The sequence below is a fragment of the Anopheles coustani genome, chromosome 3 (assembly GCF_943734705.1).
Source record: "Anopheles coustani chromosome 3, idAnoCousDA_361_x.2, whole genome shotgun sequence".
In the NCBI taxonomy this organism is placed as follows: Eukaryota; Metazoa; Arthropoda; class Insecta; order Diptera; family Culicidae; genus Anopheles; species Anopheles coustani.
The window spans coordinates 8,697,108-8,722,702 of record NC_071288.1 but is presented as its reverse complement, the minus strand read 5'-3'; the positions used below and the strand labels follow the sequence as shown (position 1 = coordinate 8,722,702).

Sequence of the window (25,595 nt, the reverse complement as noted above, 5' to 3'; positions counted from 1 at the left end):
ACCATTTCTAAATCGAAATTCGCTCAAATTATCGAAAAAACAGTGGAAACAACATTCGCGAAAATCGAATCACCCGTGGCAACCAGAGCATCCAAAACGGCGTAGCTTCTTTCGTACTGCGTTGCGAGTATGTGTGAGTGTTGGCATTCCATGAGGTAACCGATCCGGTACGATCGCGATCATGCGAAGGCAGAAGCATAAGTGAGTGAGCGAGAGCGAAAGTCTCGCATAACTTCGGTGGTGTTGGTGCAGCGGTAAATTCCGTTTATGCGTTTCTCCCAAAGCATACATTCAGTGCAGCATAAAAGGTGTGCCACGACGGTAGGCAGATTTTTGTTTACGAGTGGATCGGCAATGTTTTTTTCGTTCCATAACAATGTAACAAGCAGTGCATAGGGTATTCGACTGTTGCTGAAGAAGAAAACAACTGGAAAGTGTGAAGATCCAATGGGGGAAGTGACAACAAGTTGAAAATAAATGCAATTTGCTGACCTGTGCGTAGCACCGAGAAAAGAAAGAAATTGTGTTTTCACATCACCCAGCATATTTGCAGGAGTGTGAGTTTGTGGCTGTGTGTGCCTGCATGGCATAGTTTTATTGCATTGCGACAGAGATAAGTGAAGAAGCGGATTTGCGGTTGTGAAAAAAGTTAAAAAAAATAGATGATAAAGTGTATCCTAAGTATTTGTTGATGCGCAGTAAAAGATTCGAGGCTGTTTTTAAACATACTTAACTACACCAGCATGCGATCCACACCTGCGCAAGGATTAGCCTTACGAGATCGGTGCAACCTGATCATTTCGACGGATTATGTTTGTGGATACTGATTTTATCAGACAGAAGGATCCTTGATTTGCTTCTTCCATTGTTATTGGCATTCCATCACGAATTCCCTCTAAACATCATCGCCACAAATACCAGCATCTATAATATCAAACAGGTAAGAATCCGTAACGTCTTCGACTAGAGTTGTGCGTAATGAGCCCGGGACTCAATCCGGGATTGGATCACAGAGAATGATTCACTTTGCCAAAGCAAGGATAAGAATTTCATGGCATTTGTTGTAAAATCCTTTTTATAGTTTAGTTAAGTTTATGTGATGACCGTCTAAAGGGGCAAAAGGAAATTGATGGTTTCCTCGGAACTCATCAATCGATCGTCCTACGCATCAGTGAATTCTGTACCGTTTTTACTCGTAAGTGACCGACTTTAACCTTCGTTTTCGAGAGCCTTTTTAAATAGAACCCTGATGACGTGCCTTCTCGTGTTTTTGGGCCAATGCCTGGACCTGTTTTGGGTCGCGCGAAAGGAATTCGAATGATAATCAAAGAGTAGGTTCGGTGTTTTCGTCTGCTATTTCGCTACGGTGAAGGTTTAATTTTCGTGTAGCTTAAACAAACAGGTTTTTTGTTTTGGGCACAACGTTGGCAAAGCGCACGCATCGGCACGATTCCGGCATGAAAGGTTTCTTTTACGTTTTTGTTGTTGTGCTCCTTTCAAGGGCAAGGATAGACTTTTCAGATGGAATAAACGAGATGCCATTTGTTTCCGTGGCGGGTAAAAGGGCTTCGGCGTGAATGATTTTATCAATGATATTTTTTCCCGTTTGCGCCGAAACCCCTTTTCCACGAGTAAAAAAGCATTCATCGCCGTGTTTCTCGTGATTTAAATGGTCGTTAATGTATGCGTTCCGGGGGCACTGGGAGTCGCAACCTTGAACGATGCTACTTCGTATCTAAATTGATTATAGTAACGCTCCTAATGCTGGGCATTAAGCTTGTTAGCTGTCTGATTATCACCTTGCTGGTTCCTTAAAGGCACAGCCCGTCTAGGTCTAGTGGTTGCTGCACCGAGCGACCTGTGTGCGGCGGTCGGACGGTTCTGTGGTTTTCATTCACCCCATCTATTCCGCCTCCACAATCCGCGAGAAACACTTCAGGTAACCCAACGCAGAACTTCGCTGTATGCCCATCGCGGAAGGCGTAGTTAGGCGTTTCGCGGAGAAGATGTTGGCAGAAGAAGTAGTGAGTACAACAACCTTTTCGCCGTTTCTCGTTAACTGACTACGGCCGACTGACTGGTCCGCTGACGTCGCGCGGAATGATCGCACACTTGCAGCAGTCGACCGGAACGGAACCCCAGGGGTGGAAAAAAAGCCGCAACAGGAAAAGCTCCCCCCTCGGTGGAAGGGAAGGAACGCAGTCGCGCTTGTGGCGTCCCTTTTCAAGAAGAGGGTAAAGAAAATATTGCGGTTTTTTTATTCGTTTCTCTGCTCCATCCACCCTCTTTGGTTCTACCACTTTGCCAACACATGTTCGCGAGATCAAGATCGTTCAGGTGAAAAGTGGAATGAGGGGTTGGCGCAGGTGAGACGGCCAACGGCGCTGCGCAATTCGCTCGCGGTTCCCCAAGGGGTGGTTCGTGTTGGATGGCTTTTTAAAAACGGGCTCCACCCTGGAGAGTCGCTCTTGGAATTGCTCTCGCGCTCCGTCTTGTTTTTTGCAACGATCCCTCCCGTGGAAGGGGGTTGGCTCGCGGAAACGGTATGCGGTGACGGGAGGGGTTCTGCTGACCGCGCGGTGGATTTAATACCGTGTGGAATGTGTGGGTTCGTCGCCAAGCAACCTCCGTGTGTGCCCGTCCGCGACAGTGTGTTCGTGGAAGGCCGAGACGCGATCCTCTCGCAGGTTTTCTATGCTGTTTCCCCAGGCTGCTGCTGCTGCTTCGATGGACGCGACCGCCACTTGTTTGGTTGTCACGGAGTTGCCGTGGTTCCCGAGGCTAACACACGCACACCACCACCATGGTGGCGTCCATGCCCGCGTGTGCGCTGCGCCGCTGCTGCAGTCGCGGTTCGAGACGCGAGCGAGTGTCAGTATTTTTTCGACCGTCTAGCGTGCCGCTGTGTGTCGCGTTCAGCGCCTTCCGGCAGTGAACCTCGTCGTGCGTATGTGGCGTCATGTGGCTGGAGTGAAGGGAGAGGAGTGCGTGAGGTTTGCAAAAAGAAAAAATACACATCCAAAAGGGAACAAAGACCCACACCCGTCGGGGGAACCGGAGAGAAAGAGTGAGATAAACGGCGCATTCTGCCGAGAAGCGAGGTCATCCAGCAGAAGCAGCAGCAGACGCAGCAGCAGCAACCATTCTTGCTGACGAAGGATCGGACGAGGTACACACAAGGGCGATCTGCTTGAAGAGCAGAGGAGAGGGTATTACCGTTTGATTCGCGCGTACCTGTCCTGTGGCCCTTTTGTAAGAAGGGTCCTTCTGCCAGTACAGCAGAGAAGGGGAACGGTGTGTGTTTCTTGCGTGCGTAAGGTTCCGTGCATCTCTTGTAAGACGGTACCGATTTTTTTATTGTTATTGTTCGTCTTGCCGAATCGAGAAGGGTCGAGGAAACTTTTTGGAAGGTCTCCGAAAAGAATGGAAGGTTTATTTATTACGTCTATATATTGCTGCACCGCGGTTCCCAGATGGTGGTAAAATAGTCGAGACCCTGGATCGGGATCGTAAAAGGAAGAAGCAACAAAAAAATCGCCTCTTGCAAAGAAAAAGGTGCCATCCAAGTATTCGCGATCCGACGCGCGTACGAACGTGTGGAGATCATCCGCGTTTTGCAAAGGTGTGTGTCTTTCGCTCTCCGTGTGAGGTGATCTTCTCCGTCTTGTTCTTGGATGTTTTTAGTGCTTATTTCTTGAAATTGATCAGCCCCTGGTGCGTTGGGTTGGATATATTATCCTTGGAGACGGTCCGGAGAGATTTGCCAAAAACTGGCGAAAAAAGAAACACACACACACACACCCAACCAAGTGGTGGTCTTTTTGGTCCCCGCGGGGTCCGTTTTGTGTGCGAATCGGTTTGGTGTGTGCCCCGGCCCTCGCGAAAATGGTCGAAATGAAATGCGCGAGTGAAAAGAAGAGGCCGTAAACACCGCTATAAAGTGTGTGCTGATGATGAAAGGAAAATCATTGTGAAAACTATGTGCAAAAGAAACGAATCGCATCGTGTAACGAATGGGAAGAAGAAATAAAAGCAGTGAGTAAGCGCACGGTGAGAAAGAAGGTCCCCGCGCCGCGATACACTCGGAGCCATAAACCGGTCCCCACGAACAGTTTTCGGATGCTGATGACCGCGTGCTGTGTGACGTAGCGGCTATTGTAGTCGAGAGGAGAAAAGGAAAGAGCGCATATAAAAAAAGCGCAAAACTGTGGAATCGCGATAGCGAATCTCAACTACGACGACGACACGTTTTGGTAATTACATTTGCAGCAGGCCATGAACGAAACTGACAGTTGGGCGGCGTACTTCATCCCGGATAAATCATCATCAAACGAAACCACGCGCCGGTTTTATCCGTGTTTTTAGGGCTTCCAAATCCAACCCAACATGGCAGCCATGGCATCATTTCGAAACATGTGTGTGGGGAACTGCTGTTCACCGTTCAGCCAAACCCCATGGGGCTCCACGTTGGAATCCACATTGCATTGCAGAATACTCCCCATTGGAGGAGAAACATCGGCCACGAGACGCACGCGGAGATGAGTCACGCAGATTCCGATCGAGTTAAAAGATGACGAGTGTCCAATTTGCTTCATCACGACGGTGTTGACAGTCATTCTCAGTTCGTTCTCGATCCCTAAGGGGCGTTTTGTGTCCGTGTGTTCGCCGTGTATTCATGCTTGGGGGGAGGGCGGCTAATTTAAGTACCCAATGACACACGCAGTCCGTGGTCAAATACGGGAAAAATGTGACCAGACACCCCAGCAAGCAAGCAGGCAAGCAACAAGCTGTCAGGCAACACACCACACACCACGAACCTTGGTCGAGCGCATGTGCGAATGCATTAATTGGATTATGGGGGTTGGATAACGTATGAGGTGTCCAGCGGCTTGGAGCCATCTGAACCGCCATGGTAGGGTTGGTCTCGCATATAAAACAAGGCTCCGTGGGGCAGCCCATGGCATTGGACAGTCCGGTTCGTCCTCAAGGCGAACTGAATTTGAATATTTGTTTTCGTAAGTTACAACGCATCGGAAAGCTGTTTGGAGTCAATATGTGGCCTTTGATCATGCGCTTGGAATAGACAAACATTTAGTTTTAAGACATTTTTTGAAGAAATATCAAGAATGCCAAAGTTTATGTATTGGCCATCAACTATTTGCTTCCTCATAAAACATGCTCATTGAGTGAGTTTCAAAATATCGTGAGATAATTTTGTTTGCACTCTTTTCGTTAATTTTTGTTCCTAAAATCAATCAAAATTATGTTTTAATTTGTTTGAAGTGGATTTAATTCAAATTGATTAAATGACTTGCTCGAGGAAATATGTGGAGGGGATGCACCACTTTTAAGTTAGCATCAAGCTTAATTATTAGGGTTCATTATTCCTCAGCGTACCATAAAATGGCATAAAACATATTTCTCGATGGATCCTTTTTTTTTTAATATTTACTCGTTGTGAGTAAACAGAGCCTTATCGCATAAGTAAAAAAAAACGGTGTACCCTACATAGATAACTAATGTGCAGCGAGCTCTGTTTTATCTTCACGCCTACCTGAAAATTATGGCCCTGAGGGCTGATGCAGCACCAACCACCGGTAATCCAAACCGGATTGCACGCGCGGTATGTCGCTCACCGGAAGTTATTTCCGTTACCGGCAACGTCCCGCAGTTGGCGGTCACAAAGGGGCAATCGCAATGGAGGGAACGTTGCAAACGCACCTTACCCAAAGCATGGTGCATGGAGCAGGTCTGGCGCCACGTAAAGAGAATCGAGGGGAGAGGACTTCCGTTCGGCTTCGCCGGGGAAAACAGGTACAGATGAAAGTGCACCCGTGCGTTGTCCCGATGGCGGCAAATATCGGTGAAGACGAAGTATTGCCATTTTTCTCCCCCCCCCCCCCCCCCTCTTCTCGTTGCACCAGAAACACAAAACCGTTGTGACAATTTCCGGTACGAACGCTTCTCCTCACTTCGGTCTCGAATGCACCTCATAATGCGAAGTCATGCGATAAAGATTGATTGCTGCTGAAGGCAACTTTTTCTTCTCGTTCCCCTTGAAGCGCTTTAAATTGCTATCTCAACTATGCATCACTAAAAAATGCAGCGTCAAGAGGGGGAGGAACATGGAAAGCCATTAACAAACTTCGACACCAAAAATATACAAACGCGCAACGCTTCGACGCCTCGAGCTGGAGGTGATAATCGCTATTTCGTATCTGACACTGACATCTTGCTCAATCGAATCTTGCCGTTGGCTATCACTCACAGTCACTGTCAAAATAAAGTTTTGTTTTTATCATAAACTGGTTGAGAAATAGTTGGCAGGTCTCGTTTACAGCAATAAATGTTTGATTTAAGAGGGGAAAGAAATTTGAAAGGGCTTCCGCAAACGTTTGGTCAAAGAAAAGTCGAACACATGAGTTAATGTTAGCAAGAAAATGTGTACGACACTGTAGTCAGAAACCGGGCTCCCCAACGAGTTTCAACATTAACCCAACAAAAATTAATGCGTGCGTCTTCTGATCTCTGCGACCTGATGAGGCTCGCTTATGTAACGGTCGAGCAGCGATCGCTTTCATTTACGTTACGATCCTCTTCTTCGCGTCATCTTTTTTATGCTGGTGTGAGCCGATCTCGTGAGAAGATGTATGTCGAAGCACCGTTTCTGTATTTTTTGTTTGTTTGAATATCGTCGTTTATTTTATTTCCTTTTTGGCGCGTAACCTTGACGGGAAATGGTAAAGAGCATAATATGGAGCATGCATTCGATGGTTGATGAAACGGGCCATGAATTGGATGAGGCAAGTTTTCCGCGAAGGGCCTGCCATCGAGCGTAATGAGTGATGAGGTTGTCTTCCCTGTGACAAGTGCTCGCAAGGGCAGGTGCCGTTTTCATTACACCATGCATGGGAAGGGAAGTGAAAGTTCGGAAGTCCGTTAGGTTTAAATTTCTCCGAGACGGTCATTGCGAGAATAGGTTTGGAAGGTTTGGTAATGTTTGTTCAAATAACGATATCCACACGCGATATGCATGTGCTTTGTTGGCCTCGGTCTCTAGTTGCTGTTGCTGTTGCTTGTATTACGAAATACTGAAGAAGTCTTCTCGTGTGACGTATTTGTGTTGTTCGAGCGGGACGGACGGACTCCTCCTGCACTTCCCAAACTAACGGCTCATCAACGATAATTATGGATCGTCTGCGTTTAGTAATACATTATATCGAAATGTCTTTCCCCGCCGGCTTGCCCACCCCAGATGGCTTTGCACGCCACAGTCACACATTTCGATGGAAGCTACCATTTTTGTCGTTTAATTTTCTACGCACCATTGCCTCCGGAAAGCCATGTCAGCTTTCTACAAACGGTTCCAACATCGTCTTCAAGTGGGAAAATAAAATAAAAAAAAAAAACCACTGGACTCCTCCCGGGAACGGGACGAGGAAAGGCGATCCGATGCCGCCGATTCCGGTAGCCGGTTTACCCTTTTTCGTGTGCGCGTTTCGGAATGTCTCGAACGGTAATTGTTGATTGTGGAGATGTGTATTTTTCCGTGCGTCTTCACCCGCGGAGTGGAGCTTTTTCTCGATAAGTTAACCTTTTTTTTTTGTTCGAAAATAAAAATACTTCGAAAAGGTGGTTTAGAAAGACGCTTCGTCATGAGATTTTAGATGATGGATGCAAAAACAACCCAGGCACGTTTGTCTGACATATCGATTTTCCATCTCAATTTTCATTTCTCCTCGCCTGAGGTTGACATATTTCTTTCCCTTAAAGGCTACCCGGTGTGCAATCATTCCGAGGGAAATGTGACGGCGCTGGGCAGAAATTGATTTCCCGTGCCCCGAAAGGTTCAGCCGAAGGCACGAGCTGATTGATTTTTGGCGCTGGCATCCAAATGAGGAAATACTTTTGTCTCCCCGGCATCTTTCGCCGATCAATGCTGTGGCGTATCATATTTTGCCTGTGCCCGGTATGATTTTTTTCTTCTATGAAACCGATCCGTGGTCCCCGAACGAAATTGGAGAGTGTCGTAATATTCATCTTCGGTTTCACTTTCCCTTTTTCTGTTCCCCCCGTTCGCAAACGTTTCTTCTACTGACCGACACTTTCGGCTGGGAAATCGATTACACGAACTCGAAAACCGCTGTTTCGTATGACATTATTCAAAGGCCGGAAGGATGTCATCGTAAAACGGCGGTACACTCACAGTTCGCCGTCGAAAGCCGTTTTTGTTTTGCGAATGAGCATTCCTTTCGAAGATATAATTTGGTACACTTCCTGTTCGCTTTCGTGTTTGGAGGTGGAACTTTGCGCCGTCGTTGCATTCCCCACCGTATCAGCTTTCGTTTTCCACTGGATGAAGTTGAACCTTATATCAATATTTTGTCTTTTAATTTGTTTTTCGTTGACGCTTTGTTGGTCGAATATTTTAATCTCTCGTCTCGTCGACAACGTATCAACAGTTTGAACATTTCCGACGCCATGTTCTTGTCTTCATCCATTTGGACAAGCACACGTTTAACGCTTTACATTTTCATGCTCCTCTTGCAATGCTCAATGTTTGTTTACACAGTTCCGCCTCGGATGCGGGTGTGGCCACTGCCCCTTTCCTTCCCCCCTTTCGGTCCCTGGCTGATAAAACTGAAATTTACTTTTTTTTTCCTGCCGCGGCTTCTCCATTCACGATACTCCGCACGGTGGTGGGTTTACATCGACTTGAAAAAAAAAACCACACAAATACTCACGTGTTGCTGGAACGATAAAAAAGTAACGCGTCTCGGGGTAAAGAAAACGACGTATTTTAGGATGGTCTTGTTTGCCGCCGCCCGAACGCTCTCCGAACGCAGATGTTAAATTTGCTTAAAGAATTGAAAACGATTTCTTTTAAGGCACGGCCTATGCACGTAAGCGACATTATGGCCGATGCTCCTCACCAGTTTGCCGGTTCTATGGCTTCTCTCTGGGTTGGGCCTGTGGGTTGGTGATGGTTGCGAGTATTTTTCAACACTTTTCCAACGGCCGTTTTTTGCTTCAACAGTGTTCCTTACTAAGTGACCGGTTTGGGTGAAAATATTATTTACAAACAATTCGAACACAGTAATTGCTGGCCGTTTTCGCGGAGAGGGAGAGCTGGCAATCTCCAGTTCATTTTATTTGTAAATACGTCCCCCAAACGGACGGAGAATACCAACGCGCGCGAAACTCATCGACGCGATATGGAAGCATAATAAATTCTGTATCGCAAGATGCATTTTATTGCACTCACCGCATTGTTCTCTCGGTCTCGGTGTTGGTGGTGGAACCATAACGTATTCCGGTCACAAGACACAACGCGCTTGTTCTCCGTTTTCTTTATATGACGTGGTGCATCGAGTAAGCGAGTTTTAAATGCGATCGTCGTATCGTATCGGTTCCAATAATGGGTTGTGAATGACATTTGTTGTTCAATATTTAAATAACACCTCCACACTGGTACTGCTGCAGTGATAGCTGTGTTATTTTGCTCCACGGATTTGCATTCCACGTTGGGGGAAAGAAAGTCGTACTAGAGATATTGGTATAGCAGCGAATCTCCGTGTGCTGGTGTCGATATCGATTTCCAAGAAATAATGGTTGGATGAAAAAAAAAAAGGAACACATATACACTCCATCCATCACCGCTACAAACACTTCTCCAAGCATCCCATTCACCGATCCGACCGAGGAATGTTTTCTGACGGTGCATTTAAAAAATCCAGCTGGACGGGCAGAACCGGTTTTTCTTCTCTCCCCATGCTCTGGAGTATTGTTGTTGTTTTGCATAGCGATGGCAAATAGCTGGCATTGAAATGGCCGATCGGTGGATGCGCGGTTTTTTTTCTCCCCCTTTTTTTTTTCTTTGTAGCTCTGCTGCATATGCATTCCTTCATTTATATTGCCACCGATGACGCCGTCGATGGCGGACAAGATTGATGGAAAAAGGCGCGTTAGTTTCAGGGCAAAGTGTTCAGGGTTAGGGCTCGCTAAATCGTTGCAGTCGATTTGCGCCGAGGATGGAAGAAAGGTGGCAGAAAACTGGTCGAACCAGTTTGCCAAACCAAGATGATCAGATGATGGTCAAAAGTGGTGCCAATCCCCTCCCAGCGTTTCCCGTTGATTAGTTTCTTTTATTTTCGTCACTGCTAATTGTGAGAAAACGCGGAAGTAATACGCCATTGTCTGCTTGCTACACATGTCCACTTTAGCTAACGTTGCATTTCCCTGCTGCATTCGTCGTCGAGCCAAATTTCTCACGTCCGAGCGAGGAAAGTCTCGGACCTAACGGAGGGCGCATGTTGTTTGACCAAAAGCAGTGGGAAAATCGTTCGACCGAAGTGCGTTAAGAAAACCTGCCTACCGACGCCCGTTCGTTCGTAGCGTCCACTCCAAACAAAAGGGAAGTTTACCAAACATTTGCCTAAACGACGGCAAACGTCGGGCAAACGTTTGGGCGCATCCCAAAAACTGCAGCACACAACCACCAATATGCAGCCTGTGGGGGGCAGGGAAAAGGGGATGGAAGCGAACGAGCTTACGCGTGCGCTCGAATGCACACCGTAATGGGTTTGTGATTTATGCATCAACCCGTTTTCCAGCCAGCGATGCGCCGTGGCTTAGAGGAGGATGCCGTCAGTTAAGGGAGAGAGAGAGTCCATTAATCGCAAGACAAATCAAGACCAAACAGAGCGCATAGCAGAAGGCCTGGGTTGGGCTCCAAGATTCGGGCGATGGGGCGAACTCATTCACAAAACACCAAACGCACACACCGGCCCAAGGTTTTCCGCCCGTTGCACACACCCGAGGTAAACTGCAGTTGTTTTGGGCCGGAAAGGAGGCGTCCATCGGAGTGTGCAACGACGTTCCCATTCGGAGGTTCGGAGGTTTGTTGCGCATTGTAATGTTCGCGGTTTGGTTTGTTTTGTTTCAGCCATCGCGCCTAGATGCCAGCATTTATTGTCATTTTTATTCTCCAATCGATCCGTTATTCCGACATCATGCTTCAATGAATCGCAGGTCGGAAAAGTGGCTCCATCCATTAGCCATCTTCATCAGAAAGCGTTCCGAGTGCAGTTCCAGATGGTTTTCCATAGGAGATTTGATTTGGAAAAGAGAAATAAAATCTCATTATCGATCGAATGCAAAGTGAATCGGAATTGAATCTTCAACCTCAATGGCGCGCTTTGTTGTAAAGGCACATTCCAATTGGAAGAGGGAGTGTCACTCCGGGGAAACCAACATAGAAATTATTTATAGATATGCCTAGCGGCATTGTCACGGTTCGAATGCTAATAACGCAGCGCATCTTCAAAATGCATTCGACCGATAAACCGGAAGTGTATCTTTTCATCGGAACCACTTCGATCTTCTACCGACGCGAATGTAAGCTTGCTTACCTGGGTTCTCTGGCGTTGTCTCTGGGCCTTATTTAACACCACGTTCCGTTGTTCAGGTCTAGACAAAAGGAAGGTAGTGGCATCGTCTGACACTCATACATGTCACTTGTCTGGCGAGACAGTTAGGTTATGGCGGGACCAGCCGGCTTCCGAGGACAGGTAGTGTCATCATAAAGGTCTCGCCGTTGTGGATGGTTTCACGAACTGTGACCTTTAGCAAAGGGAAGAATATTTAACACGGTTCCATGTGGTCCCCGAAAACGAATTACATTTTACGTTGTAACACAGTCCGTCGTCGAGACGCTGAAAAAACCATGGCGACGTGGTGGATTGTGGTGCCGTAAATTCCGATAATGATTTTTCTCATTATTCGCATGGCAGACGGTACGCTTAGAAAACATTTTTGCTATGCATGTTTAGTTTAAAATTTGTTTGTTCCCAGAATACAGACTCTCTTTGCTTTTGTAGTGTATTTTCTATTTGAAGGTGTAAGCACTTGTAAGAATAATTAAAATTTAAATATTGTTGAATTCAAAGAAATATTTTATCATCAAATAAGTAAAGCTGCGGATAGACGGATGCAATATTTCACTGCAATGAAATAAAATTTGACATTTCTACCAAAAATGACAGTGAAAGCAATATTTCGATGCTTAACATTCCCGTTTGGATCTTTGCAATGTTGCAATGAAATACGCATAGAAATATTGCAATGACTGTCATTTTTGGTAGAAACGTCAAATTTTATTTCATTGCATTGAAATATTGCATCCGTCTATCCGCAGCTTAAGTAATAAAAAGCAAAAGCAACTTCGTCTCGATCACAAAGGCAAAGAGATCTTAATAATCATTATTCTCTACTCTATCATAAAATCACCATGCGGCAACAGAATCACTACCATATGGAGAATCTATTGGAAACTACAGCTGCCCTGTTGTTTCACATCGATTCATTACCATTCCATGTGACCTGGAGTTCGTGAACGTAGCTTCCAATCACAGCATATCATTACGCTGAGTGGTATTCATGAGAATCGTGGATTAAGTTGTACTGGAAATTAGTTTTCCATTCGTTCACGCTGCGGCCAGGATGCGCTTCTGATGCGGTGGAACTTTTTCATGCCCGCCCGCATATTTATATTTCCACCGCATATATGGCAGAAGTTCCCCGGGAATTGTAGTCCTTGCGCTACCCGTTGCAAAATGAATTACCTTTCGAACGGCGATAGGAGTGGAATTGGATCAACTTGTGGGTGTTCGGGTCCGCGCCGTGCATGGGAACCGCTGCAACGACGGTATCCCGCCCCGGTATCGCCATAATCATTTTGATCTCTTTGCCCCCCCCGCGCATCAGAACTTCGCGACACAACGAATGAATCATGCTGATGTGTAAATATGATTTTCCCTCCCTACCTCCCGTTCCACCTAAGCGCTCTAGCGGGCTCTAGAGGTCGCAATCCGCGATCGTTATGGCGATGGAGATGGATATAAGCCGCCTGTCGTCCGCTGTCGGCCACGGAGTAGCTACCCTTGTGTCGTTCGTTTCCCCCGGGGGTTGCTCCGGGCTCGGCTCCGGGATGGCCTTTTAATGGCCGCAGGTCGAGGTCAATTATGTTCCTCGGCGCGGACTAAGCCCTGATTGCACTGATTGCATTTGAGTGGACAAAAGTGGCGGAACAAGTCAATCGCTGGTGCGGCCGATGCTTCGGGGCAAATTTCCACTTCGCCACGCACACTATCGTATTGCAATGGGTGCAATTTTCTTTCGCAACCAAGGTAGAGGGAGGAAGTTGGGCTGTACTTGTGAACCTGTTATCAAAACAAATTTACCCACTGTTGTAGTTTGTATACCATTTCAATTTCAAAACATGAGTTTACTATTTATCAGAATTAGAATTGTGTTCTATGAATCTCATTCGCTAGAAGACATAGTTTTCCACTTTCATAGAAGCATTGGTTAATTAATTATACTGGTTTGATGCACAACCACTCGAATACTCTATGGAGATATTCATTCATGGAAATGTTGGCCATGTTTTTCACGCCCACTCGTTACTGCACTGGATCAAACACTCTAGAATAAGGTACACTTTTCCATCTTATGCTTGCATCCCTGCAATATGAGTTCTGGGAAAATCGTTGATTGATTCCTACGTTGTTTGCGGGCTTACAGTTCGATTGGTGACCAATTCTAGAGTCAATGTTTGCGAAGCGTAGGAGTTTTCGATGTGCGTCGCCTGGGGGAACTTTGTGTATCACATTCATAACTACGTTGTTTCAGGTTGAGAGTTTTGATTGAACAAATATTATGAATTCATGAACCCATGGGGTTTTCAACCGAAGCTACGGTTTCGGTGAAATCGGTATTGTGCAACAAGAAGATGAATTGAATTTGTTTCCATACCAAACTTAATTAGCAATGTCGTGTTGTGCTTTGTTAGTTTGCGATTAGCATGACGATGGGTAGATACGATCTACGAATAGCTTATTAACTTAACTAGTTTGAACTTATTTTTATTGTGTTCAAATTCGAACGGCAAGTCATGGCCTTATCCTTAATAACATGCTTCCGAGAACCAAATGTAGCAAACGATGAAAAGAAAAACCCTTCATAAAATCGGAAAATACCTCTGAGAAACGGCTCGCTTCAATGACCACAGGTGCTGCCCAACGCCGAGCCCTAGGGGTGGGAGACCACGTTTCCCGAAGGGTTCTCCGGGTTTCGTTCTCCCTCGGTCAACGTCCAGCATCGTCGCCAGCGTCGCCACCAAACTCACTCACTGTCATTACACATTTTTTTTCCAGTCCCCTGGCGGAAGTGCGGCGATAGTACGAGCGAGTCAGGAAGTGACCGGGTTTCGGAAAACCCTTCCCTTCGCTCGGAAGTTAGTTGTTCCCCGAGCTATTCGCGCTCGGATGTTGGTAGCTGGTGCTGGGAAGTGCAGTGGAGCTGAAAATTCTCACACTTACAGTTCTTAGGGGTTTTTTTTAGGGTTTACCACGAGCGACCTTTTTCCTTTTTTTGTTGTTGTGGGTTTGCGGTTCGCCGAGAACGGGAGGGAAAAAGGTGTATGCTTTCGCGGTCTTTGGCGTACATTGTGTGGATAGGACCCAATGTGAGTATGCTTTGGATCACTCTTATCGTACCTGAGTCGGGGTTGGGAATATAACCTGTTTTATTTTTCCCAACAACAGTCAACCGACCTCGAGTAGTTTTGTGTTTATGTTGTCTAATTTTTCTTTACGATAATTGATCCAACTGTCAAATCAGCTTCTTCGGGTTTTTTTTATACAATTTTCTACGATTAATATACTCTGTTACCTAAGTTTAAGGGACACCAGTACCGACATTAATTTCACTGTCGATATGATTATTCCTTTAATAAACAATCGGGGACTAGCACTGGTGCCTAATTTTTTTTCTATGTAAATGAAATGTGCTTTATTGATTGTTTTGACTGACATAAATTGGGATGCTCATCGGTATGCCAGGAAGATTTGTACGGTCCCTCCCTTCGATAAACTGGCTCTCGAACTGGAAGTGATATTGTGTACCGAAATGTTAGCATTACTTGTTATGCCAACAGTGAGCTTTCTTCCTTCTCGTGCCGACATTCTTGTGGATCCGTTGTGTCTTTCCTTGCGTACGTGCAGCTATGCAAATGGTAGGAGCTGTTATCGATCAAATTCTTTGTCCCTTCTTTGTCCGTTCCCTTGGATTCGGAGGGTGAAAAGTGGTTGCGGTTGAGCATTATCTATTTCCACCCCCCCTCTCTGGTGCTTTATGTTCACGGACTGAACGGACCCCCCTCCGTGCGCAGGTGAGTTGATGCGTTGGGAGTAACGCTCCGTCGAAAGATAATAAATTAAGGGAGTCTTCCGAGGTGGTAGCTGTCGCCGGGCGAGCAAACAAACTGTAGGGGGGAAGAATAAAGACGCCGCATATCGATCTAATAAACAAAATCACTATGCTTACGTTACCGCGGCAGTGATTGCCTCGGCTTTGAGCGCGGAGGCTTTCCTCTGATGAGTTTCCGATTGTTCTTGGTACGAAGAAACAGATTTCATTTGCACATACATCGATATGGTACTGAAGTCAAATGTTCATTTTTCTTATATTTTGGATCGTGGGCTTTTCCTCGAAAGGATCGTAGGTTTTTTTTTCCCCTACGTCGAGGAACGAACGGAGCTCCTGGAAAAGAACGCCGCCGGTGTCAAATGTCTGCAGAATTGTTTACTCGGGGTTCGCAATTAATTGGATTAATTAGCTAATGGAATTCGGGCACATTTTTTCGTTCGTCTTACTGTGTCATCTAATCTTTGCTCATCCTCCCTCCAGTTGTCCAGTTTAGTCAAGTGGTTCGCAAGCAAGTCATTACGCTCCGGCTGGCATTTCTTCTACTTCTTCGTGGCAGATGATCATCGAAGAAGTTCCACCGTGGAAGATCATTAATTGGATTGTACGTTCCTCGATGGGAGCCCATTTAAATTCAACGAACACAAACGTACCCACCGCAGGGTTTTACAGGCCTCGTGTTCTTACATTCTTGCACGTGCTCACCACCTCGCAGATGTCCCCATTTTCGGCACGCCCGGGCCCTTCTCCCTCGCGGCGTCGGAGCACGCGGCGTTCGTAACAATATTTTCCTGTCAATTGTTTTTAATTCGTGCAAAACATACCAGACGCGCGCGCACCTTCGCGCTCCTCCGTAAGGGGGCGATATGGTTAGAATCATTAAGCATTCGCCCCGTTTCACCGTTTGCCATTGTCTATCCGACGTCGAGGTTTGGTTGGATCGTTTGGGAACGCTAAGCTATAAGTGCCATAAGGTTACATTTTACAGCCAGAGCTCGAAAGGATTGCTGGTGTTGGTGACGGTAAGCTTGAATGGAGACGCAGGGGGAGCGGTTTTTTAACGGTTAACCTGCTGCGAGTAATGATGTGTACCTGTTTCTTGACAAGTGTGTAACGCCACACCTGGGAGTCATCTGTCCGAAGTGCCTGGATGGTCGAGTATGCTCGCCGTGTGAAATGGCTCAGATGATTCGCTACTTCGGACTGCTTGCACTGAGAAAAGCCACTGAAGAGGAGAGGAACAAGCTGGAAATGTGGAGGCTTTAAATGGTTGCAGGGCGAGCTGTATCACCTTTTTGGCTCCGAAGCGGTTGGAGAAGTCAAGGCGTATCAGATGAGCCATAAATCTGAGTCTTATTACACCGTAGCGCAATGATGCAATAGTTTAGTCGCTTTTTACGGGAAGCTGTTAGTTTCAGCTAGTGTTGGGAATTCTAACTCTCTTTAAGGATTGAGTGAATATTCATAATGATTTTTTAAATCTTTTTTTTTGTCTAGCATTTCGAGACGTTAAAATGGTTTAACAAATAGGTCCTATACAGAGATTCGATTTCCAAAAGAGTGAACGTTTAGGTTAAAAAGTTAGTGGTTGCGCCAGAGATTTAAATTCCAAGGAAGAATTCGAACACCTCAACGTTTCAATGGGTTTCAAAATTTCTATAGAGACTTTTTTCCTTGTTAAGGATTTGATTTCCTGTTAAGGATGATTTAAAACTTTCAATCTATTTGTAAGATTATATTCATTCGCTCATCGTTACTTATACGCCCACCTCTAGTTCCGAAGGGCGTTTATGTTCAGCTGAGTAACCATCTCAGCTTTAGCGTTTGGTTCATGGCTGCATATTACTTTGTGTCCCTTGCTAAAACGTGTTTATATTTCCCTTCCTCTCGACGGAAATCACTTAAACCAGATAAGATAATTACTTCCCCACATTGCACCCACACACGTACGACAAAACGATGGTCCACATGGTTATTAAAATTCAACTACAGTAAAATCCACTCGAGGCTACCGTTTACCTTTCCCCGTCGACTAATACGCAATTCAATATTGACATTGCGCTGCTTACACGTCATTTAAGGGCTGTATTTTCTAACGCACAAACTTGTCTCGCCCGGAGAGACAAACGGTAGGCCGGTTCCGTCGTGGGAAGTTTGCCAGAACTTTTTTGCATGCCGGAACCCCTGTTCCGCATGAGCGAATGTCGTGTGAGTCAAGCTAATAAAACGGAAGAAAAAAAAAGAAATAGCTACGGATGGATCAACTCATATACCACCATTGGATTCTCTCATCTGGGAATTCATTTCAACGTTACCACGGGCGATCGCCACAACGGTCTTTTCACGTCGCTTTTACTTAACTTTATTTTTACCGGCACGTCTAAACGAATCACTGTCAGCGTACACGGAGGAATTGCTTCCCCATTCTTGGAAAACTGGGCCTCCTTGTAGACCCGAAGGAATTTTCCCTATGCTCGCTATCTTGGTACGGGGCAATTTTCCGAGAACACAAAGACCATGCGAGATGGGTGAGGGCCGTGGAAGAAAAGGAATCAGAACACCAAACATAATTGCACTCTCTGAACCGCCAGTTTTTCTCGCCATTAGCCGGGCGCGTCGTAATCCCGAAAGGGGCAGACTTAGAGAAGCTTTTTGCACCGGGAGAAATGAATGTCTGGCTGGAGGAACGTCCCCATTTTCAACTCCGGCTCTCGTAAGCTTTTCCGACCCTAATCTTCACGGCAATTTCCCCCATCATACGGGTGGGTGATGGCTTTCTTTACTCGGTATTTTTCAACGAGATTGTTTTGCTTTGCCCGAACTCTTTCCTCCCGAGCGGTTCGTTCTTTTTTGTTCAGTTTCGTCGGTTTAATTTCCGTCACAAATTTTCAGACGCTAGAGCAAACACAGGTCGTGGTGTTGAAGATCGGCCCATAAGTAAATATCAATAACTCCCACCATAAGTTGCACACAGCAGGCTGCGATCTTCTCTGTCTGTCGTTGCCTGTGAAAAATAAGTAAGAAATCCCGTGCAACAACCGTACCCTCCGAGTGGCACGCTTCGCCTTTGCCTCGATTCTAATTGATCTTAATAAAAGCAATTACCTTCGGCTGAACGTTCATAAGCTCAGGCTCGCCGGCCACGAGCTGCACCTCACTTGTGTGCACAATGTGCATGGATAGAATTTTACTCCGTTTTAACCTTTTTTTCCCTTATACCGTTTGTTTTCGTTGCAGAAAGCACAACCGGCACCGCGCGTAGGAAGGACAGCAGGGAAGCGCGAGACATTCCACCGTTCGTTCGTACGGAAAGAACGTTGCCGGCTGAACCGACGGTTGCGTGCTGACGGCAAAGGAAGTTTTCACCGCCAGAAAGAAGGATCCAATTATCTCATCTACCACCTTCCAGTTCCGCCCCGTCCCGGTCGAACGCAACGTAACCAATAAAAACTCACACAAACATTCCGCCGACATCGGTTCAAGGGAGCTGCTCGAAAGGGCTAGTAGGAAAAGGTATCGAATTGTAGTACACTCGCCGGCTCGCATTACCACCGTCTCGAGTTACCATCCGCCGGCGTAAAGACGCGCACAAGTCAAGCAAGACCAGATAGACGGCAACGTCTAACAGCAGCGCGAGACCGTCTATCGCGTGCCCGATTCGTCGTCGGGTTGTGGTGGCCGCTCCGGCGGCAACATTGCCACCACCAACCCTACTGAAACGTGGTCTGGTCGACTAGGTGACCGGCCACCCCATTTCCGGTACGCAAGCCCCCGTAAGCGGAACGATCGATGACGACGACGATGTCGCTGAACGAGAAACGCATGTTTGATCGCGAAACACTCCGATCCGTCATCCAGCAATGGAACACGGTTCGGTTGGATATTTTTGCGCTCTCCGAGCCCAATGAGGTAGGTATTTAAGGCTGTGATATGCTCTGCATTTGGTATATTCGTAAATAAGGATAGGTGCGGAATTCTTTAGGGGAGATTCGGTAGGCAAAGGAATCATTCAAGTCATCAGGTCGACGGATTTTGAGTTGAAAATATTGAAAATGTTGAAAAGAACGAAGCTTATAATAGATGTTAACTTTAATAGTAGATTTAAATGCTCTCGGACAGTTTTTTCAACTCGAATCCCTGAGTCGAATCCCAAAAAAGTGAATGTCGTCTCAGAGATTTGAATCCTAACGGTTATTAAAAGAGTCGAATCATGTTGTACGTTTTAAATCAAAAGAGTAACGAAAAGATTAGAATCTTTGTTATGATTGTTCCGTTTGATTCAGATTATTAAAACGACGTCCCATTGCTAATAGAAATAACAAAAAAGATGGATCTGAGAAGGTTCTGCTAGTAGTTTCACTTCAATTAATAGTCTACGGATGATTCATTGCGCAGAGCGTTGTCTCCGTAACATTTCGGGCAGGTCAGCGATACCGATGTCAACTGGAATTAGTCATACTACAGAGCTGTTGATAAGTTGCGCATGGCTGGCAAAATAAGGGGCCGAATTCGTGCTTGCTGCTCATAGAATACGGTTCAGATCGAACGAAAAACAAACATAACACGATTCCCGGAAAATTATCTTAAGCGATAACATTTCCTTTCGACCGGTTCGAAAATATCTTTCCAACGGTACCACTCACTTCCGCTGTTTATCTATCGTTCTTCCGCAGAATCTGGAGTTCCACGGTGTGATGCGATTTTACTTTCAGGACGAGGGCCAAAAGGTAGCAACAAAATGTATTCGTGTCGCTTCCGACGCCACCGTTTCCGACGTTATCGGTGAGTTTCCCAGTGGTTTCCTTTTCCCCGATGCGAGGCGGGCCGGAAGGTGAAACGGAAATGGAAATGGAACCTGGCATCCCATTACTGATACTTGTTTGTGTGTCTCTTTTTTTCGCTTTGCAGAAACGTTGATAGAAAAATTCCGGCCCGATATGCGAATGCTGTCCCTTCCGAACTACGCGCTGTACGTGGTCCATGCGAACGGCGAGGAGCGGAAGCTGAACCCGGACGAGAAACCACTGCTCGTGCAGCTCAACTGGCACAACGACGACCGTGAGGGACGGTTTCTGTTGAAAAATTGCGCCCAAAAGACAAATGTGAGTCGCTCGGACCCTTGGACCCGAGGAATGATGGATAGGAAGTTGTTTCATTTTTTTAATGCAATTTTTCTTTTCTGAAAAATTTCAGACCCTCGACAGCATCACCGACCAGCCCAGCTTTAAGCGGAAACTCTCAAAGCGGGAAAAGAAAGAGCAGAAGAAAAAGGAAAAGCTGAACAAACTGCAGTCGGGAGGCGGCGCGGGCGGACCGGATTCGGAAAACCACGTCGCGGAGAAGCTGTATACCGAGCTGCCGGAAACGTCCTTCACACGATCCATCTCTAATCCGGAAGCGGTGATGCGGCGACGCCGGCAGCAGAAGCTGGAGAAGAAACTGCAGCAGTTCCGGTCGAGGGACGGCGGACCGGACACCGGCGGGACGCTGAAGATTTACGGCGAGAGTCTGTGCCGCGACGTGCCGTACAAAACGCTGCTCCTCTCGATACGGGACTGCGCCCAGGCCGTCGTCCGGGAGATGCTTTCCAAGTACGGCATGGATAAAGTGGATCCGCTCCACTACTGTCTTGTGCAGGTAAACGTCGCGTTGAAACGAACCCCAGCGTAGCTTTGGGGAGTACATGTCGTTATTCATAAGGGACACAAAATACGATGGTCAAGCCCTTACAATCTCTCTTATCTCGTAGGTTAACAGCGATGGCTCGGAGTACATTCTTGACGACGACGAGTGTCCACTCTCGATTCTGATGAATCATCCAACATCGAGGGGTAAGTGTGGGAACACTTTAACTTTGCAGAATGATATTTCCTACGGGGGAAATCGGATCTGTTTATAAGCGGGGATAATCCAACCTTGTTGAAACGTTTCCATTCCGTGGAAATGGGGATCAAATCACACTTTCACTCCTTTTGTCGGTTGTGGACGGAAATTGAAGGACATATGGAAACGTTTCCATTTTCTCTGAAAATCATCAAGCATCGTTTTGGAAATCACTTACGAAAGGTTTATTTCAAGTTGATGGAATATTCTTGCGGAACAATAGACGAAAACGTTTTTTTTTCAATAGTGTTTCAACTGAAATGTAAAATCGTTTTACAAATCAAAACAACTGATCATTCAACTCCGTTGGTGATGCAACGGTTAGGTGGCAACATTGATCGCAAGGTCAACGGTTGACCTATTTCTCACGATACTGCTTTTGAAAATGTACCGCTTCAGCACACGAACATCGAACCTGCATTATAGCATTCAATGTTTAAAGTGTTACACCTATCATGGTAATAATGGAATAAGCTTGCATTTGTCATGTGAAGGTGTCGAACATATTTGTTTGTCGCATCGGTACATTCAATGCGAAGGTTCTGCCAATGTTGTAACCCAGAATTTAGGTCCACCCACAGTCACGTGCTGGCCAACAATGACACGAAATATACTCGATCGGCCGATTGGACAATGCGGGTAGACTTTTGTTGATACTAATTCAAGCGGAACCAAATGTTCTGATGAATGAACCCATCGGATTCAAGCTACCAGTTGGGTTGGGGTTGTGTTGAATCGGCTTTTGTGGAGCTTAAATGTATAGATGCGTGCAATAAACGATTATTCCACAATTTAGCTAAAGGACAGCATAAATAATTGTGATTGGGAAGTACCGACACTAATCAACAAATAAGATTCGGCTGACCATTTGGAAAATCTAAAAAAGAATTATTCGAATTATTCGAAATTCTACCATACCATTAAACCACTTTACAAAATCGCAATTGTAGTATCACACTAGAATTCTGGAATCTTTAAAGTGAAAATTTCTTCTGAGCAGTCAATACTCGTCGAGTAAATTTGAAAGCTTTCGAGACGTTAAGAAGCGCCATCTCGGCGGAGAAAGCTGGCATTAGAAAGCTCCGAACAATTCACCCGCGCTAAAACGGGTGTCGGTGTAAAATAAATAAGTTAAAACCTATTTCTATTCTTGCTTTTTTGAACTGCAGGAAATAATGTATTACATTTGCATAAATTTTCTGCTCTTTTTTCCTTGCGATTGTCCTCCTGAATAACCGATTAATTTATACAAAACTAGATCTTTCTTGGAGGAAACTTGTTTCAAATAGTTTTCACTTTGACCGTGTTAGTGTTTGTGTTGTGAAAGTTGTGTTATCGCTAATGATCGTCTGGTTTTCTTCACTGCATTTGCTTGTGCCATTCTGCCATTGAAGGTCCAATACGCGATGTTATGAAATCAAGGTGAACACCTGCCTTTTGAGGTACAACTTTCGCACGTGCATGCACCTGCTTATCTTACTCTGGCAACGTAATCATGGCGAGCATATGACTCGTTTCTTTGTTTAGCTTATCTATTGATAGCGAATAATAAGACGATTGAGGTTTGGAGTGGCATATGGAAAGTAACAGTTTTATTAAACTCGTTTATTTGGCTCGACCGTGCTTTTCGCCTGGGTTTAAAGTGTATTTATATTGGCGAACTTTTAATACTACATTAGAAAAAAAAATCACTTGCCTTTCTAGTTTTGAGAATGAAAAGTAATGAAGCAGAAGTTTAAGCACTCGGACAAAACCTATTGTTATCTAGGTACTTAGGTTTCGAGAATAACCTTGTAAGTTTAAATAGCTCCAGCGTCTTAGAAACACATAAACTTCATGGCACTATTTATATCCATTTAAAGATAAGATTGTTCAAGTTTCTTCTTTTGTGTCCACGTTTCTGCCATGTTTCGTTTGTAAGTGCTGATTTATAGCGCAATTTTCCATTTCCGGTCCCGCCGTCCGTAATGTGAAAATATTACACTTTTGTTTGACCAAAAAAAAAACAACCGGTCCCAAAAATTCCTATGATTGATGCGATACGACTTGACACGTGAAATGTTTATCAACGGAGTGACCGCGAGGGAGGGTATCACAAGGGCTTACCGCAGACACCCAATCGAGTGAGAGAGTGGGCTTTAGGCGCTGTGTGCTTATTTAGTAGTAGCGCGTTATCTAGCCACAATCGTCCTCCTTCACTGGCCTGCACCTTTCCAGTTCCGTCTCTGTACTATTTTGTTTTGGTTTTTGGTGTCCTAAATTATTGACCACGTTTGACCGTCCAACGAGAGAGTTTCCCCGATCGCTTTCAATCATAATACACCGGAAAGCCACGACAAAAAAAGTGGCCAAATCATACGTTCAACCCGACAGAGCATGCCGTTGCGAAGCGAACGTAAAGCACGAAACGAAGAGAACGAGCTCTCCTTCGGGAGAGCGTCCTCCACCGGAAGCGCATTCCTTCGGTCGGACGGAAAACCCGGAATCATTCCACACACAGCCGGCGTTGAACGTTCTCCGTGCTCCGATTGCACAGCCACCACCCACTAGCCCCCTCCGGGGAAAACGTTCCCGGACTCCCGACCGAGAACGCGTTCTCCCGTGAGAGCGTGTCCGAACCGAAGATGCGACACGGCGTGTGTACATGCAGTCTCTGTTTGACGCTTGCCTGCCTGTCTTCTGGCACGGTAGCGCACCGATACGTTGCGGCTGCGGCCACCAGTCGTGCCCGTAGTCGTGTCGCAAGCAGTACGCACGGGGCGGCGTTTGCTCGGCGACGGTTTCAACACCAGTGACGCCCGCCAGTAACCAACATGCTCCTGAACCGTGCGGACCGTCGTAGGCCGCTGTGAACGTGCGTTTCGTAGAGTAAACATTCCTGTCCCGTCCCTTCGGAACCTTAATTTTGCCGCGTACGAGTACGAGTTTGTGGCGGAGACGAAAAGGAAAGGGAATATTTACTACGGGAATTCCTTTGTGGGATCCAGGAATGCGCTTCCTGGACGGGGCATGAGAAATAGGCAGTGTTTGTTTGTGTGTGTGTACAGTACAAAAAGAAGGAAACCAATCCAACGTGCCCTTCCGAAACGGAGATGATTCAATGTTGTAACGGAAAAAACACAAACCGGAACAAAAGTAAACCGCATTCGGTGTTATCTTCTTCTACCCGCCCATTATGAGTGTTTCGTGGGCCTTTGTACGTGTGCCTGCTGCACTGTTGGTGTTGGTGAATTCAACTAAAAAAAAACCCAAGCGTCGTCCCTCCTGCCAAATGCCCTACGGCGCGCGAAGTCTTGCGTTTTAAAAATAGGCAGTTTGTATCCGGAAGCCCGCCGCCCGGTGCATCTTCGAGTGTGCTGAGAATAAACGGCAATTAAAATGGTCCATCGGGACGTGACGTTGTTCCCGGCTCGGTTTGCCGTTGTGGAACATTCCCGTGTGGAACTCGATCGGATGACTGGAACAATCAACGGAGAGCATGCTCTTGCTGCATCCAATATTAAATTCGATTAAACGCGTTCGTTTGTGCGGTGGCTTTGTGATGGTAAATCGGGACCACAGCAAGTGTGGGTTTTATTTGTGTGTGTATTTTTTTTTCTCTCCTCAACCCTCGGGTGCGATATATTTCGTGAACGGTGCACTTGAAAAACCCATCATCGGGCAACAGTTGGACGTCGGGTTCGATACGAAATCAATATAAATTGTCGAGCAAAAATAACAAAAATCGCACACACACACACAGAACGTAGACTTCAAACGAGTTTCCAACGAACCCGCTTGTTGACGTGGAATACAATTTCCGAAAACGAATGTTGAATTGCGGTTGCCACGGGCGATTAGTAGCTTTTCACGTGCACAAAGGCTTACGCTGCTTTCCCCGTGCGTAATTTTCGCCTCGTCAAACGTTTAATATTTTCCTCCCCGAGTGGGCCGCCCCCGAGAGCTCATTTGGAAACGCACCATATCGGAAATTAAATATTCACACGTGAGTGTTACCGGCCAAACAGCACCAGCAACAATAACAACACCCCGACGAGGGTAGCAACAACCGGATCGTGATCGGGAAACGGAACCAACCGGGAGTTAGGCGGTGATAATATTCACCCGGACGAGGGGGTGTGCGCGGCAAGCGGCCGGAAGCGGCCGTCCGGTTGTGCCGGGCTACACTGGGGTGTTTGTTTGTGTGGCGTAGGCGAAAGTTTTCTCGACCTTCGCACGCGCCAATGAGTGGAAAAGTTTGTTTGTGGGTGTGTGCGCGCGGGTGTGATTAAGCCCGAGGTCTGTGCCTTGCCGTCGTCGTCGAGGAGAGAGAGAGAGAGGGTGAAAGTTGTTAGTCCAAGTTTGGCGGGAACACACATAAAGTCAAGTGTAATAAGGAAAAGAAAATTGCGCGACTTCCCAAACGGACCGTGCGTTCGCCTGGGTTTAGCGATTTTCCGAAGGGC

At 46.2% G+C, this 25,595-nt stretch overlaps 1 protein-coding gene across 1 annotated transcript in view; it reads left to right on the top strand.

Moving 5' to 3' along the window:
• Positions 1-5,710: 5,710 nt before the first annotated feature.
• The window catches only part of LOC131260707 (afadin), a 53,522-nt gene continuing 33,637 nt past the window's right edge, over positions 5,711-25,595 (top strand). Inside the window, exons 1-6 of the mRNA XM_058262503.1 lie at positions 5,711-5,814; positions 18,505-19,176; positions 19,941-20,049; positions 20,176-20,369; positions 20,461-20,904; positions 21,017-21,098. Of these exons, the coding sequence (XP_058118486.1) occupies positions 19,057-19,176; positions 19,941-20,049; positions 20,176-20,369; positions 20,461-20,904; positions 21,017-21,098 (949 nt within the window). The 5' untranslated portion in view covers positions 5,711-5,814; positions 18,505-19,056. The remainder of the gene's footprint in view (positions 5,815-18,504; positions 19,177-19,940; positions 20,050-20,175; positions 20,370-20,460; positions 20,905-21,016; positions 21,099-25,595) is intronic.